Here is a 17,320-nt window from a genome sequence, read left to right on the forward strand (position 1 = left end):
GTTTGAATAAGATGTCTCTCCATTTAGGACATGAGCCTTGCAGAGACCTCAGTTGCCTTTGAAAAGCTAGTGGTCTGTGTGCTCATTCTTCCTGTTCCAATACTGTGGCTTGTATCCTGACGTGTAATTTTGATTTGTAACCCTGAACGAGACACTCGTAGAGACAAAGTTGTTAGGCAGTCAAAAGGAGAGAATAGCATTTTTTACTATTAAAATTTTTTCTTTCTTGTGACATGCTCTCCTCATTAAGCAAACTTAAGGAATTTTCCATTGACAAAGACTTGTCTAGTGAATAGCTTTGCTTGGGGTCAGGGTGGGGAATAGGGAGGGCAGTCGATTGATGACTGGATTTTCCAATTTCACGTGCTGGAGTTAGAATACAGCCCAAGACTCTGTTAAACATGTTCCAGTAGACTATGGAAGAAGTGAGCAGAATGCAAAAATGTTTAAATGCAGTGAAACTAAAAACTACTATTAAACATATTCTTCAATATTCCTGTGAGGGTCCTTAAGATAAGAAAAGGAAAGGAAATTCTCATAGAGTGACTAGTCAGAGGTTGTTAATTACTCTTTGTGTGAGAATTAAATTTGCTGAAGAGGGATGACTGAAGTAATTATCTGAGGTCAAGGGTCCCATCCCCAATCTGTCTGCTCCTCTGTCAAATAGAGATAAAAAAACCCACTCAGTACTCTTAGTAATGGGAAACTGTTCCTGTACAAGCACTTTTCGGCCTACAAACAGGTTGTAGTCTAAGATGGTCTGCAACTCACTTGTTGGGAATATGAAGCAAATCTTCTGAAAGCCAGGGTGTTATAAACTGTGACTCAGGGCTGGACCAACCTTCGACACCCATTTAAATCTCGAATCTAACTCAGTGTGAGTTGCAAAAGTACTTCCTGGTATGAAGAAAGAGGAAAATGACAATACTGAGAACTCAGTGCTCCTGTTCCAGGTCAGGTCCTGAACCTGGCATGTTCTCACTGCCTTTCACACTCTAGCACCTTCAGGCCCAACGCAAGAATGGAACCTGAAAGTTTCAGGCAAGTGCCATGATTTGCCATCTTCATTACCAACAGGATGTAGGAGGCTTTCATGGGTGTACAATGAGTAATGTGGCCCAGATATCCCTCACCTCGAACTCAAAGGCCCTTTTTGTTTGTTTGCTTTTTACACCAGAGTGAAGGATAAAAAGTGGAAGAGTTATATGTTTGTTTTTGATTAATTGGAAAACTTTCCGATTTTAGCAGAATGTCTGCCTACAAGTAGTGAGGATCTGTGAATGAAGAAAAGGAACGGTTTGATTACCTTTTTAAAGATTATCCCCATAGGCAAGGCAGGCCTGAGAGAGCACTCTCAGGAGAGAAAGTTCAGTTTGGGGTTCCCTTTTAACTAACTGGGCAATACAGTATTGAGAGATTGACTCTTAATAGGAAATCTTCAAAAACCTGGCTACAGAACTTCTTTTTTTGAGGAAATGATTTTCCTGCCATTGAACCCTAGCTAAGCAAGACTTTTGAGATTGCTTTAATCATCAGCGGCTTCAGTGTCTTGGTAGTGAGTGAAAACGGGATTAGGGTGGAATAAGGGGGAAAAGTTTCCAGGGACCCGTGGTGAACCAGTGTTGAGACCCCCCCCCCCCTCCTTTAAATAGGGCCTGCATGTGTAAAAGTCAATTTCTACTTTATGAGAGATTAGAACCAGAGAGCGGCTCATATTTAAACCCTGCAAAGATAAGGAACAGTGAGTTTACCCCAAATTAGCTTTCAAAATAGCTCTGATCTAGTAATTTGCCCAGTAACTTCCCCAGACTGGGGCAGGTCTGAAGAATTTAAAAAGGGGAGGAAGTGATATCTGATAAACTTTAGGATAGCTGAATTTGGGGTGGAGGGGGGAGTGGAGGAAGAAGGTAAGAGAAGAGGAAGAAAGGTGGGGAAGAGACAGAGAGAGAGAGAGAGAGAAATCGAACTCCATCAAGTTGCCTTCATTTCCCCGCAAGATTTCACCCACTATGAGCGTCGGTTGTTGTTTTGTTTATGCAAAGTTAGTCGGTCTGAGACACAGGGAAAGTGCTGAGATCCACGCTGAAGAAGGCAACAATGATTTTTAAAATGTAAATGAAACCACGCACACACACACACACACACACACACACACACACACACGCACGCACACACTGGGTCGGGGCAATCCCTGCCCGCAGACTTTGAAATGAAAACACGGCGAGGAGGGCGGGCTGGAGGGAGGCCGCGGCAGCAGCGGGGAGCGTTGTTGGTGACCGAAGGAGCTCTGGTGAATATCAGGTTCGGATTAGTGACAACTCAGAAGTCACGCCGGCAGTTGGGGGAGGGAAGTTTGCCAAGGTCTCAGAACTCGACGGAAGAGAGAGCGGCTTCCCCTGGCGCCGGGCGGAGCTGGGCGTACGCAGAGAGACCTCCGTCCTGGCCCGAGCCAGCTCCCCCTGCGCTCTCACACCCCGCCCCGAGATTGAGTTTGTCAGCGATCATAAAATGGGAATTGATTATTCCAGCCACCATTGATTAGGGAAGAATGCTTACTGCAGCAGCGGGGAAAAGGTTAAGAGGAAATTGACCTTCTTCCTAGGTGACATAAAGTCATTAGGTAAATGAGATATTCACACAGGAGTTTTAAAAGGTCACGCTCAATTTTTATTTGTAGCCTGAAGAGTCAACCTGGAGCTGGAGCTTAGGGCAGGGACCCCGCTCTTCTGGACAAGCGGACAGAGTGGGAGATAACTCTCTTGCTGCGCTGGGCAGGGGCAAGGTGGGAGGTGGGTTATTATTGTCTGGGGAAGATCGCACTGGAATTGGTGGAGTCCCAGCCCCCGAACTCTGCGCCTCCTGCCTGACCCGTGGGTGCGTCTCTGTGTATGTGTCCCTCTGGGGCCCTGAGCTTCGCGCGGCGTCTCCTCCGTTCCAGTCACCCGTAAGCAAAGGGATGCCGGGCAGACACAGACAATTAAAAGCACTTATCCTACCATAGCCGGCCACGTATCACACAGAGGGAAAGTGTTTTGTTTTGTTTTTTAAGGAGAGGGTGAGAGATATATTTATGCACATATTTATCCCTCTAATTATAGGAATTAATCCTCTTACTTATGACTAAAAGGTAACGTGGAAGGACGTCTCTTTGATGTGGAAAAGCACCATTTGTGACTCACATTCAGACTGATTAAGGAATAATTGTTGTTAAACGCTTTACAAGAGAAGAGTGTTTAATTGAGGGGCATTCGTAATTTTACGGCTTAGTACGAAATTAAACGTAATTAAAAACTCAGAAATTCCAACTGATTTTCCAATTATTTTTATTGTCTGAGTTAATTATTACACAAGGGTATCACTTTGCCCTAAAGGCATTTTTAAAAAAAGCAACCATACCTTTTCCAAATATTCGCAGGGAAGCGACTCAAAGCTTTCCCCAGGTATAAGCCTGGTAAAGGACCTTCCTTCTTCACTCCCCTCTCCTTCGGTCCCCCACGCGCCCCTCCTTCGCCTCCGGTAATTAAGCGTTTCAGCCACTCTCCCCTCTCTCTGAGTTCCTGTAACACCTTGGGATGTGAGAAAGTGATGGCAGTTCTCTTCTGCAGATCATTACAGGAAAACTGGAAGTATCTGTAGAAGGCTGATGAATTTCTTGAAGTAACACTTGTCATACATGGTGGCGAGATTTTTTTTAAAAAAAGCTAAGTAAACACAGCTCTCTGGGGGCGATCCCTCGATGCCTCTGCCTTGGGGTGTGTGGCAGGAGGGAGGTAACACCCAAGTACCGACTGGAAGTTGTTTATAAACTCGCACATGAAGACGTACAGATGCACGCTGGAAACTTTCTTTGGTTTGCACTTTTATTTATTTATTTATTTGAGAGGATGGGTATGAAAAACTTCTCAGATTATGAATTTTTTTTTAATGCTGGGATTGACGGCAAAAAGCCAAGCTATGTTTGTATGTGTAGCTTATTTAAATGTCCAAATAGACTTATTTAAATACATCAAAAGGTTTACAGAAAGTGCCTCAGTGTTATGGAAATGAAAACACATCCTCACAGCTCGTGCAGAAGTGGCCCTGTCTTCCCTATCAGACTTGGATATCTTTCCTGTCAAACTCTGAAAAAAATAAATAAAAAACATAAAACTGGGGAGAATGTGGATTTGTAAGTTTCAATTCATCTGGACCGAGAGTATGGAGCAATGGAATGTTTGTGTTTCAGTAAGTCTTTAATTTCTCTGAGATTTTTAGGACATGGACTTCAGTGGATTCTAGCTTTCTATTCGCCTTTCCCCTCCACACCCCATAAAATAAATGATTGCCTCTGATCTGATGTGCCAGGTGAAAATGGGTAGAATTAAAACTGTCAATTCGGTTTCCAACTTGTGTCTTTCGCTTGAGTTCAAAAGCTTTTAAAGTTAAAACGTGCCGATCATTTATAAGTATTATTTCTTTTTCTACCATCGAGGCTTTTAAGTAAAAAGGAAGAAAAGGTGTTTATATTTCCAAATTCATTTTCCCTGGAAGATTTCAATCTGCCAGGTAATTTGGTGATGGACCCTGACGGTATGAGAAGGTCTGCCTGGCGGAGCCTGGTTTACCCGAGTGCGGCCAAGTACACTCAAGTCCGGTCTTTCCCTTTTTTTACTCCAATGGTATATTTGGAGCTGGGATGTGGATATTTAAATTCGAAGCTTTCTAAGTGCTTCAGTACTTCTGAAGAAGAGGTTAGAGTAGGCAGAGTTGGGGAGAAAGGAAGAAGGATCTCTTTGAAAGTTAGAGATGGTGAAAAAGACATGTAATCCGATGTGGAAAATTCAGTAAAAGAGGTAGTGCACACTTTAGCTTAGGCAAAGACTGCTGAATCCTTTGAAGAAACTGACACGGATTTTCCAGAGATGGGGTGGGTGTAGGGGGGGAATCCTAGGGTGGGCATTTTATGTAAATGAGCATATTTGAAATATAGTACAAATCCGGTATAGTAAAACTGACAGTTCTGACAGTATTGACAACATAAATATATGTTTGAACACTGCACTTTCAGACACTTAACCGATGAAGCAATAAAAAAATTTCGACTACAATATTTCAAATAATCGACATTGATGTTTTGATACATCATTTTTATACTCCAAATCGATCTATCACTCTGGGGCTGGTCAATTTTAAGTAAAAATGTGCTGCAATTATTTGTACCTTGGCTAATGATGACCTAATAACAGTCCCCAATTAATTACACCCGAATCGTGCTTTTTTCCTTCCGCATTGGAGGTGGGGGGCAGTTCTTGGAAAACAGAACCCACTATTGTGCCATCCTTCCCCTCCCTTGTATTCCATTTTTGCCACGGGTGGGGGTGGGACTTCAGATTTAGGAAGGGGTCTTTGTCTGCTTGATCATGGACGCCACAGGCTGGGGTCCCCTCACCAGAAATAGCCACCTTCTGGGTCTGTATTGGGAATACAGTCCTCACTTTTACTTTGCAATGTCAAAACTAAATTTTAGAAAATTCAATCATAACTCTCCTTCAGATCCCATGTCCTTTCCTCTGTTTCAAGGACTAGATGGAAGAGATTTGCTCAAAGATTGGAAATTTCTCTCGGGCTGTGTGTGTGTGTGTGTGTGTGTGAGAGAGAGAGAGAGAGAGAGAGAGAGAGAGAGAGAGAGAGAGAGAGCTCGCGCCCACATGAGAATTTTAATAAAGTATGGATACAGCCCGGTCCAAATCTAAAGCACCTAGTCTGAGTCGAATCTCCCCCACAGTCGCATCGCCTCTGACCTCCCTACGCGGTGTTGATTGTTTACAGGCTACTGAAGAAAAAAAAAAAAATGCCACAAATAAGAAAGACAATGACCTGCAAATTGCAGGAAAGGAGGGAGGAGACTGTTGGGTATTGCATCCCAGGCGTGCCTCCTCCCTCAGTCTGACTGTTGGTTTTCTCTCTTTGCCCTGTGAGTTTTCCAGTTCTTTCCCACTCCTCTCCAAATTTGGTGGAGGCAGGGGGAGGAAGAAAAGAGATAAAGCTGATTAAGTGAAGTAATAAACAATCCTGGACAGGCCTAGGATACAAACTCGAGCAGTCCATTGTGAAGTACGGATCGGGCGGAGGCGGTGGAGGACCGCTCGCCCCCCTACACCGACTCCCTCTCGCAGGCTAGGCGCCGAGCCGTGCTGTTCCCCCCAGCCCCACACCGCCCCCGTGAAGCCCACACCCTTCCTCAATCTCGCACTGAGACTCGGCCTTCTGATCTAAAACTGAGCTGGGCTCCACTAGCCCTGAATTCCAGTGTCTGATTTCTTTCCTCCAAACTTCACGAATGCAGTTTTAAGCCCCTCCAAACCACCGCCAGCTGAGACGCTGGGACTTAAGCAGCACGCAGAGCAACTTTAAGGTGCGAATCAAAGGCAAAGGATGTGTGTGATCCGCGTTGGGTTAGCGGGAGGAGGGATCCGAAGACAGAGCTCCGTCGCCAGAGCATCTCCCAGTTGCGAGGGTTACTAGTCTCTGGCCGGGGCTTTCCAAGCCGCCTGCGCTGGAAGTAGGGGTAGGAACTAGACAAGAGGCCGCAGGAGGACAGAAAAAAGAGAAAAACAATCGAGCGGAAGAGACGAAAGGAAAAGAAGGAGAGAGGAAGAAAGAGAGGAAAGAAGAGAGCGCGGGAAGGAGGAAGAAACAGTGAGAGCAAGCGCACGCAGTGTTTGGAGCCCCGCCAGATAGCGCTAGAGGGCTATTTATTGAAATCCTTTCTGTGCGATGGTGAAGCAGCTAAAATTGGGAGAAATAAGAACAGGGGAAAAAGCGAAAAAAGTTATAATAATTTTACTCCATTTTATTTAAAAAATAAATTGTGGGGTGCTTAAACGTTATTAATGGGAGGAGGCAGAGAAAAAATTATTATAGAAAGCTTAAGTGGAAAAAGGACCAAAGGACCAAAAACCACCACCACCACCACCACCACCACCAACAACAACAACAACAACAAAAGGAAACAAAAAAGTCCCCTTGCCTCTGTTGATCCCAGCTAGGAAGAGTGAGTAAAGTTAACAGGTAAGGAAGCCAGTGGAATTATTTCTAGGCCAACTTTGAGAGCTGCTGGCTACACTGCTGTGAAGGTCAAGAACAGTTCACAAGGATAAGCCGATGTATATGGAGAAGGGATGTTTTAAAAGTAATAGATGGCTGCAAGGGGTGGAGAAGGAGAGACAAACACGTTATTGGAAACGCCAAATAAAATATGTATCAAAAATTCCAACTGTCAGCCAGCAGGTCTTGGACAGAAGATAGCCCCTTCTGCCTTTGTCCCAGGGATGCTGGGCTCAGGGCTGTTTCTGCAGGGCTGAAATCAAACTCCTTGAATAACAATTTAGAAATACTCTGAGAAGCTTGGAGAAAATAACTAGACTACCAAAAAAAAAAAAACAAAAAAAAATTCACTGTGTCATTCAGAACCTAAAGAGAAGTGCTGGGGATGGAAAGAGAAGACCTAGTAACAGAGGTGGAGTCCAGAGATAGAGAGAGATGGAGAGGGAATAACATATTTTTGATCACTTTTACTTGCTCAGTTCAGTAATGCAAGAAATAAAACTTCTTTCAAATGACACTTTACTTTTAAGTATTGACTTGGTTTTATCCTAAAATCCCTGGCATTTCACATATCTAGTTTCTCTTTTCAAACCTGAATTTTCCTTTTACCTGAAGGAATTTTTGAAAATCAAAGTAATAATTCATGTCTTTTTTTCAAAACCAGTAAATAGAACTTCCCTCCCGGAATAAAAATTAACCTTACACAGTTTTTAAAGATCTGCTTAATCCAAAATATTCCAAATTAAAACATTAAATGAAGTTACAAATAAGATTAAGGTTGGATTTATTTGCTTCTATAGCAAGACGTCAATTGTTCTAACTGTTGTAAGAAGACAAAAAGGATTTAAACCTGGCAATTTTAATACACAGATTAACACTTCGGACTTCACAGTTCTGAGGAATTTGAAGTTATCTGTGCTGAGATTCTATAACTTTCAAGAAAAAGAAAAAGAAACAGCTACACAAGCTCCTTAAGGAGTGTGGGCAAAGTCATTTAGAGTCTGGGTTCATAAATGCTTGGTTCAAATTAAACACTCCCCCGTAAAGCCAATGGCCTTCAAATTAAGGGACTATAGTGGAATTCAATTATTCCTTTTAAATCTTAAATGTTACCTATAATAGCATTCCATGTTGGCTCAAAAAAGAAAAGGAAAAATAGAAAAGTAGCAGTTTTCAGAAGTCTTGGGGTTGCTTCAATAAGAAAGAGGTGATTAAAAACAGACTCTTAAATTTGAGAGGCCCGATTCCCCCTTCCATTGGTCCCCACCCACTTGGTCCCCTCCTTTTCACCTCTTTTTTATGCAGTACCCCCACCCCCACTCCAGAGCTAAGTAGCTGATTTGGGATTCTGAAGAAATAGGTTTCACCATCCATATTTGTTCTGGGGCACTTGTAAAATGCGATTTGTAGAGGGTCTTTAGCCTTCTGATTGTCTTTGAATTGTTTTTACTGAAACAGATCTTTTGCAGTTAATGAGTCCCCACGCAGCTGGACAGCTCCTCTCGGACACTGAGAACTCTAACCCCAAAATGACCCCAATTTGACACCGCAAGATGAAATTTTACCGCCTGTTAAAACCATTTCCAGCCTGGGCAGAAGGAGCTGACTGTTGACGGAGGTGTGTGCCACCTCCTGCGACCCCCATTTCGTGCCTGTCTCCCGGGCCTGCCCCACCTACTTTCCTTTCACCCCAAATGTGGGAGAGCAGATGAGCCTGGAAGCCTGGGTGGGAGTGCCAACGCTGACAATGGGGCATTAGCAAAATGCCACCAGGATGGAAATCAGAAAGTGCGGGTACTCTACTCCTTTGGAATCGCTTCTATTGGACTGGAAAATTGGGGATGGGGGAAACCAGGAAATTCTTAAATGTTAGATGAGCTTTTTAATAAAACACCAGCAAGTCGCTGATTAAAGGTAACAGTCCTTTGAATTCATCAGACTGACCAAGAACCAATACCTTGAATCGACTCCAACTTGATCTCCTCGTGTGTGATCCACTACACTAGGACTTCTATTTTAAACTAACAGTTTCATAAGTGACATGCAACTAGGTAAGTAAGATCTCTTTCGTTCAAAGAAATTCTGGGTTCTCCCCTGACACAACTGGCAAATTTTTAAAAGACAGATTTCCTCCAGTAGGAATGCACTTTTAACACTCTCACACTTTTTAAACTAAACGTCGTTGAAGTTAAATATGATTTTTTGACAATATCTTAAAATGTCATATTTCTCTCTCCCTCCTACACCTAACCATATTGTCCCTGTTGTTTGCTTTAATGTATTCAATAAAATGCAAAAGAAGTTAAGAATATGAAAAAGAGAGAGAGAAAGGCGTTAAGGTTAAAAATGCCTTCTGCATCTGATGAAGACACATGAAAAGAAAGTTTAAACTTTTCTTTTTTTGTAAAACCCAAGATTATCACCGGATAATCAACTTATTATTAGCTTACGATTGTTTGAAAATATAGAAATCGGCCGGGTGTGATGGCTCACGCCTGTAATTAGAGCACTTTGAGAGGCCGAGGCGGGTGGAACACGAGGTCAAGAGTTCGAGACCAGTCTGGCCAACATGGTGAAACCCCCCCGTCTCTACTAAAGACACAAAAAATTAGCCAGGCGTGGTGGCGCGCGCCTGTAATCCCAGCTCCTCAAGAGGCTGAGGCAGGAGAATCGCTTGAACCCGGGAGGCGGAGGTTGTAGTGAGCCGAGATCGCGCCACTGCACTCCAGCCTGGGCGACACGGCGAGATTCCGTCTCAGAAAAAAAAAAAAGAAAGAAAGAAAGAAAAGAAAAAGAAAAGAAAGAAAGAAAAAATATAGAAATCATCAATCTGTCTGAATTGTTTTTACTCACACTGCCAGGGAAGGAACGTTTTTCTAGAAATGCAACTTAAGTTTTTCTAAATGAAAGCTATACAGATGCTAACTCACTTTACAGTATCACTGTAAAAACAGAAAAAGAAACAGAAGGTAGCAATGTTGAATGTTTAAACCCTGCAAGGCAGAAGTTCCGCGTGAAGTTGATCTTTACAAAAAAGGTTTATCAAGGACACTGAGGAGTCTCCTTTAAAAAGAAACGTAACTGGCACTTATTGAACAAGACATTTGAAACAACAATAATCCTATTGGCGACGATAAACTTAAATTCCTAAACTGAATTTAAGAATAATGAGAAGAGTAAAAACAGTACAAACTTCTCAGCCAGCGGCGCTGCACCGGGAACTTGGACCCACCAACATCAAGAGCTTTGCAAAGTCGAAAACGCTCCGCGGCGAGAGCAGACTGTGGTTTTTTCCCCTCCTCACCCCGCCGCCCTCTCAAACCTCCCGGTCCCGGCTAAACTGAATTCGCCTAACTGTCGATTGAAATAAAATTCTGGAGACCAACTTTTTCTTTTCTCTTTCATCTTCTTTTCTTTTTTACTCACCTTCTCTTAAATGTCGACGAGCAACTCAGCAACAAATAAGAAGGATACTTTTAATCTTGGAGTTCTTCTAGAAAAAAAAAAGAGTACGTGGAGGAAGTACCCTCCCCCCAACCTTCAGATTTCCTACCCGTCGGCTCTAGCAGGCTTGAAGCCGGGCAAAAAGAGTGGCTGAAAACCGGGGCTACACTCTCCTCCCTGAAGCTCCGTGAGTCCGGCCGTCCCTGCTCGGGCCACTGGGCAGAAACCTCGCGGCCCGCAGCCCCTCTCCCTGGCGTCGCGCTATCCGCGCCTCTGCCAGCCCCTTCGCACTATCTTTCTTTATATGTGAGGGCCGATTTCCCGCAGACATCATTGTTATGATGGCTCATTTAATCAAACTGTTTAATTGCTCTGGTAATCACTATCATCATCACAGGTGCTCAATCATTCATCATTTTTGGAGGGCTTTATTGACCTCCCGAGTTCATTCCTCAGCCCTATTAAAACGAGGCCAAATTTCTCCGACTCCGCTTGGAGTCTCTGCAGTCTGCAATCTTAGCCTAGTTTCTGTTGCTCGAAAGCTTACAGTGAAGCAGGGAAAATGGAAAGGGGGCCAAAAAAAAAGAGCCCTCCCACCCGCCCTCCTCCCCGCTCTTTCTCTCTCTCTCTGTCTCACACACACACGCACACACCACACACACACGCACACACAGTACTTTATTCTCTCTAATCAACCTCCCCCACCCCACCCTCCCTCCGCGGGAAAGTCGGATAGACGCGGCGCGCGGAAGACACTCTACTCTCCACTTCCCAGAATGGGTTCAAAGTTGGGGAGGGATGCGGCTGTGGGAGAACAACAGTCCGCTTTCCACTCTCTGGGCCAGGGACTCGGAGGGCGAGAGCTAGAAGTTGGGGAGAGGGCGCGCTTCCAGCGCCTGTCCCGGCCGGGCCGCGCCACAAGGGGCCGAGGCGCGGCGGGGGCTGCTAGGCTGCGCGGCTCGCGCCGGGTGACCGTGGCTCCGCCCCCAACTCCGGGCTCGTCGTGATTGACGCGCGGCCGCCGGGAAACCAGCGGCGCAGAGGTGAAGCCTGGTGCAGCTTGGGCCAGGGAGGACCAGACACCGGCAACAACTAGTTTCCACCCAAACGGTGTGGGGTAGTTCCTTTCCTTTCCTTTTCCTTTTTGGAAAAGTTCTTTCGGAGCTGGCCCCATCTTCCTGACCCCGCGAAATCGCCCCTGTGTAATTAACACAGCCATTAGCAGGCGTTACCGCGGCCCGCCGCTGCGCCTCGGGCGACCACAACAAAGCTAAGCTGTGAGCGCCGGCCACTCCTCCTCGCCTGGCAACTTCTTTCTCCCCCTCTTTCCCTCCTGTGCTTCCCAGCTCTGAGTAAGATCCACTTTGGAGACGCACACTCGTCGCGCGCGCGCGCGCGCACACACACACACACACGCACACGCCCTTGGTTACATCGGACCCAAATGACTCTCTCTTCACTTCCTCCCTCCCGATTCCGCCGCGGCCCCCAAAGACTCTCGGGGTGGCCCCTTGTCCGCACCGCTGGGAGGGAGTGTGCTCTGAATTAAGCTGGTCTCTTCTGTTCCTGGAAAAAAATGAGTATTGACAAGGTTGCTGGATCTGCGCAGAAAAGAAAGTGCCACTTAATAAAAAATTTAGCCCGGCAATGGTACGGTCTGCAGAGCTTGCTGCCCTTGGACGTTAGCAGGAAGCCTTCGGGGTGCTGTAATCGGCGGGCAGAGGAGAGGGAGGCCGCGGAATTAAAAGGAACAAAAGCTAGAGCGCCATGCCAAACGTCTCCGACAAGACCCAGTTAGGCAGGAGCCGGGAGTGATGGGAAAATGAACTAGAAGTAAGTTTTTGAAAAAAAAAAAAATGAAAAGATCTGAGGCGGTACCGTACTTTCCCTGTGGTTTTCTGCAGTTTTCCTCTCTGCGCTCTCCCTGTCCTCTTCTCTCTCTCTCCCCCTCTCCCTCTCTCCCTGTTCGCGCGCGCGCACAACACACACACGCGCACGCACACACACACACTCTCACACACACACACACACTCTCCCCTTCCTCCCCCCCGCCGTCCCCCATCCCCGTGGAGGAGCAGGCTCGCTGATTTGCTCGGGTCCGCCCGGCTCGAGCCTCCCCTCCCCCTCCCGCCCCCCGCCTCCCCCGCCCCCCCAGCCGGGGCTGTCCGATCGCACTCGTTGCATATCAGAGGCTCCGCGCGGCGCGCTCCTCCTCGCTCCCGCTCCCCACTCCCGGGATGTGTCTCCGCCGTACGACGGGCTATGGCCACCACGACTTCCGGGTTCCGTCATTTCGTTCTCCCGCCGCCGACCCGCGCCGCCAAACTGAGGCTCTTCAATAAGCCAGGCAGCAGCCAACCTGCCAACACCTACTGACACTCACTCATCTCCCAGAGAGAGAAAGAGAGCGAGAGAGAGCGAGCGCGAGAGAGCGAGCGCGAGTGAGAGCGAGCGAGCGAGCGAGAAAGAGAGAGAGGGAGAGACAAAATACCTACCAGGAAAGGGGGGGAGGAAGTCCAATTTTTGCAAACTATTCATTTTTTTTCTTGATTTTTCTCACTGCTTTCTTTGAACAATACTTTAAAGAGAGAGGATCGTATTATAGATACCGCGGGGGCAAAGCTAAAAAAGGGGGGAGGGGGGAGGAAAAAATTCAAGAAGCAGAAACCCCTCGCGGAGTTTTACTGGAAGAAAAAAACGGGTCTGAAAGATTCCTCCTCTTCATCATCATCAACCATCATTCATTCACTACCTTGACATTCCGGGCTTTGATTGACAGCTGGAGTGGCAAAAAGCCATGAAACACGACAGTTCGGTTACATGTGGGCTGCTGACGGGCCGCTCGTAACCTTCAGTTCGGGGGCTTGACAATTTTTTTCTTCTTTTTCTTCTTTTTCTTTTCTTTCTTTCTTTCTTTTTTTTTTTTCCAACTGAGGGGAAGAGAAGAGAAAGAGGGGGAAAGGAGGACCGAAGAGGAGGAGGAGGGGAGGGGGGAGGAGGAGGTGGAGGAGGAGGAGGAAGATCAGGAGGAGGAGGAAGAAGAGGAAAAAAGAGAAAAAGAAGAAATATCACAGAAAAAAAAAAAAACTCTTCGTTGTCTTGCCTGGGCTTTTTTTCCCCCCTAAAAAATAACATATTGGAGAATTGGGAGAAGTCTCTTTGGTTTGGAAAAAAAAAAAGGAATCTTCAGCCTAGATCACTTTCTTATCCGGACTGGGATATTAAATATACGACACATCCAGGAGTTTATTGGAGCGCAGACTGATGGCGCAAAGGGTAGGTTTAAATCTCCAACACTTACCTAGATATAAATCCTCTCCTAAGAGGGGCCTGTCCCGATGCCTCCTCTCCCTTCAACGCTTCTGCTGCTGCTCGCTGCTTGATGATGGCGGCCAGTATTTTAAAAAATAGCAAAATTATTCATCGGCTTCTTTCCCCCCCGTGCCTCTGCGTGTGTGCGAGTGTGTGTGCGTGCGTGTGTGCGTGTCTGGGCGCGCGTGTTCCAGCGCTGTGCGAGCGGGCGGGCGGCGAGTGCGTGTGAGTGGTGTGTGTGTGTGCGTGTGCAATCGTTACACGCTTTCGCCTCGCTCCAGCTTTTACCCCAGCAGCGCGATTCCCCCGGTTCTCCTGCTGCCGCTGCTGCGCCGCTGCCGCCGCTGCTCGCGCGGCTCGGGGCGGGCACGGGCTGCGTAGGAGCCGCCGCCGGGGCCGCCGCTGGGGCCGCGCTGCCGCAGCCGCTGCGCCGCCGCCTAGACTACTAGCCTGGGCTGCTTGTTTTGTCTCTGAAATTGACAAGGACGCAGGGAATCCGCTGCTAAATAATGTTTCTGGTAACTTTCACGTTATTCCCCCTCCCACCCTCCGCTCCCTGCCCCCGGGGAGGCACTGGCCCTAGTCTTTCCTCGTCCTCGGCGTTCTTGTGCTGATTATTAGCGTTTTTCTTCTCTTTATTTTGTTTCATTTCGCCTTTTGATTTATTGGATCCTCAGAGGAGGCGAAGGGGGGTTAGGGGTGGGATCCGGGGTTTCCTCCTCACACTAACTCCACTTCTCCCTCCGTTGGCTCGCTACGGTTCTGTTGCCTCCGGCGGGAGCGGGGCCTCCCGGCGCCCCCTCAAATCCCCGGCCTCGCCGCCTCCTCTTCCTTCTCTAAACGTTGCTCTTGGTTCATGCTTTTTCATTTTTAAATTTAATAACATTTTTTCCTCACAACTTTTAACTTCGTTGTTTTGGCTGGTTTGGTTTCTGTGTGCTCAACTTGTGCTCGGTACTTTTCTCCTTTCTGACTTTGTTTTTATTTTTATTCTCTCTCTCTCTCTCTCTCTCTTTCTCTCTCTCTCTCCCTCCCTCCTCCTCCTCTCCTCTTTCTTACCTCTCTCCCTCCCTCTCTCCTCTCTCTCATCTTTATCCCTTCCCCTCTTTTCTGTTCACCCTCTTCTCTCTGCTCTTTTTCCCTTTCCACCCCCCTCCTCTGTTCTCCCTCGCCTCCTGCGCCCCCTCCCTCTTCCCGGGTTCTGACAGTACGATGAGCTACCCCATTACGGCGGGATGGACGGAGTAGGGGTTCCCGCTTCCATGTACGGAGACCCTCACGCGCCACGGCCGATCCCCCCGGTTCACCACCTGAACCACGGGCCGCCGCTCCACGCCACACAGCACTACGGCGCACACGCCCCGCACCCCAATGTCATGCCGGCCAGCATGGGATCCGCTGTCAACGACGCCTTGAAGCGGGACAAGGACGCGATCTATGGGTAAACCGCCCCCCGGACCCAGCTTACTGTGTGTGAGTGTGAGTGAGTGTGTGTTTGTCTCTGTGGGGGTGGGAGGGTGGACCACTAAGTGGGGAGTTATTTCTGCATGGTGGGGGGCGGGCGCCGCTTGCCTTGGGAAAGGACCGTGGAGGGGGCCTGCTCTTCTGCCCCTGGAGTCAAAGACCCGAAGAACTAGCCTCCTTCACTCCCACAGCCCGGCCACTCCGGACGCCACAGCCTGGAGTGACTGAGTCCCCAGAATCCTGCCGGGGCCTTCTCCCCGAGGACAGGATTCCTGGCTGAAGGACGCGGGGCTGCTCGTTTCAGTCTCCCTAGCAGAGGCCTTGACGAAGGAGAAAGTTTCCTGCCGATGAGGAGCAACTTTGGGTTTTTTTTAGTTATTTTTTTCTTCTGTTTCCTATTGAGGGTCTGGGAGTCACTAAAAGCAGCTTGAGCTGGGATCAGGGCTGCTTCTGTCGGCCAGGAAGTCCTAATCACCCACTTCTTAATTCTCTGTAAATAAAGGGGGCAGACCTTGAAGTGCAGCGAGGTGGAAGGGACTGTTGCTTGCTTGGAGCCGCTCTTAGGGGGAGTAAGGAAGATGGCTGGAAATTATTTTATATTCTGAGAGCACTTGGCGAGGGGTGGGATGCAGGATCCTAACGTGTACCACACGGGCTCTTCCGGCTGAGGGTAGGTGGGAAAAGCGACGGGATGCCGAGGGGAGGGGACAGTGGGTAAACAGCAACTGAGCCCCAAGCCAGAGGCCGCAAGCATCCCGAAGTGTGGCTAAGCCGCCCGGAGGAACACAAAGGGCATACGCGCACGCACACTTACAAGTTTTAAAACGCGATTTATTTATTTTTGTCTCCTGTAACGCTGAGAGAAATGTGGTCTTTGGAAGGAAGCTCTACAGCGTGTAACCTTCCTATTATTTCGGCCCCCACACTGGGGCTTTAGTAGAAGTGGAGCAAATAAGTTTATAAGGCAAGGGGGTGGAGAGATTAGAAGAGCATTCTCTTGCATTTAGGAAATGTCACTCCCGTGTGTCTGTAGGTGAAGCCTTCGGCCTCGTCTGAAATGCCCATTAAAATGCAGAGTTAAAACTATTTTTTTTTAAATTTCAAACAGTGTTCCTTTCTTGGGAGATCAGGGCTGGGTCTCAGGGATTGGTTCGGCGGCCTCCGTAGTGTGGGGAGTGGATCAGAATCGACTCAGGGCTCCAGACTGCCTGAGCGACTCCGATGTTTCATTACGTTCCAACTGAGGCTGTTTTTATTTGTCGGGCTGCAGTGGTCGAGGGCTTCTCTGGCCAGATCTGAGGGACTTCTGAGCTGCGGGAGAGGGCCAGGCCCTTTTCCCTTTCTGTTTCTGGCTTAGGCTCGGCTGATGGAGGAAGGGTTGTAAAGTGTGTTGCGTGCCTGTTGTATTAAAGAAGGACTCCACACCCTCCAAACTTGTTGATTACAGTTCTTGCTCCTTCCCCTCTGCACCCCGTCTCTGTGTGTGTGTCTCTGCGTGGCGCTGCCCGTTAGGCACCCGTTGTTTCCTCTGTTAGCTCTGGTCTTTGAGAAGTGCGAGCTGGCGACCTGCACTCCCCGAGAACCTGGAGTGGCCGGCGGAGACGTCTGCTCCTCCGACTCCTTCAACGAGGACATCGCGGTCTTCGCCAAGCAGGTCCAGCCTTCTTGATCCACTCATCTTCGGGCAGTCCCTCACTACCCCTCCCCTTTCCTCGGAGCTTTACTTGAAAGGAGGAAAGGCCAGGGACACCCGATCTGTTCCTCTGGCCCAGTCCGCTCTCTATGCCTCCTCCCCATCCCTGAGCCTGGGGGCGAATTGGAAGTGGAGATAAATATGGGTGTTTGTTTTCCCCCCTAGCAGGAATACGGGGTCTCGACCCTCGAATTAAAGTTGACCTGCTCCTAATCTGGGGCTTGGCCTTTTTCCCCGCCTCCAGCTACTTGAACAAGAATTGGGGAGAGGGGCTGTGAGGGACCCGGTAGTGCCCGGGAGGCAAGGAAGCTGGGCGCCTCT

General features: G+C 47.9%; 1 protein-coding gene across 12 annotated transcripts in view; it reads left to right on the top strand.

Moving 5' to 3' along the window:
* The first annotated feature begins 11,865 nt into the window (after positions 1-11,865).
* Positions 11,866-17,320, top strand: part of MEIS2 (Meis homeobox 2) — a 213,595-nt gene continuing 208,140 nt past the window's right edge. For 3 of the 12 annotated variants that reach the window (XM_017960499.3, XM_017960501.3, XM_003900744.5), the window contains exons 1-3: positions 12,704-13,806; positions 15,051-15,283; positions 16,819-16,960. In XM_017960499.3, coding sequence (XP_017815988.1) covers positions 13,795-13,806; positions 15,051-15,283; positions 16,819-16,960 — 387 coding nt within the window. In that variant the 5' untranslated portion in view covers positions 12,704-13,794. Of the gene's footprint in view, positions 12,364-12,702; positions 13,807-13,826; positions 14,361-15,050; positions 15,284-16,818; positions 16,961-17,320 lie in introns of those variants that run through there. The other 9 variants (XM_017960498.2, XM_017960505.2, XM_017960500.3 and 6 more) reach the window with 7 other exon arrangements.

The sequence above is a fragment of the Papio anubis genome, chromosome 7 (genome assembly GCF_008728515.1).
Source record: "Papio anubis isolate 15944 chromosome 7, Panubis1.0, whole genome shotgun sequence".
In the NCBI taxonomy this organism is placed as follows: domain Eukaryota; kingdom Metazoa; phylum Chordata; class Mammalia; order Primates; family Cercopithecidae; genus Papio; species Papio anubis.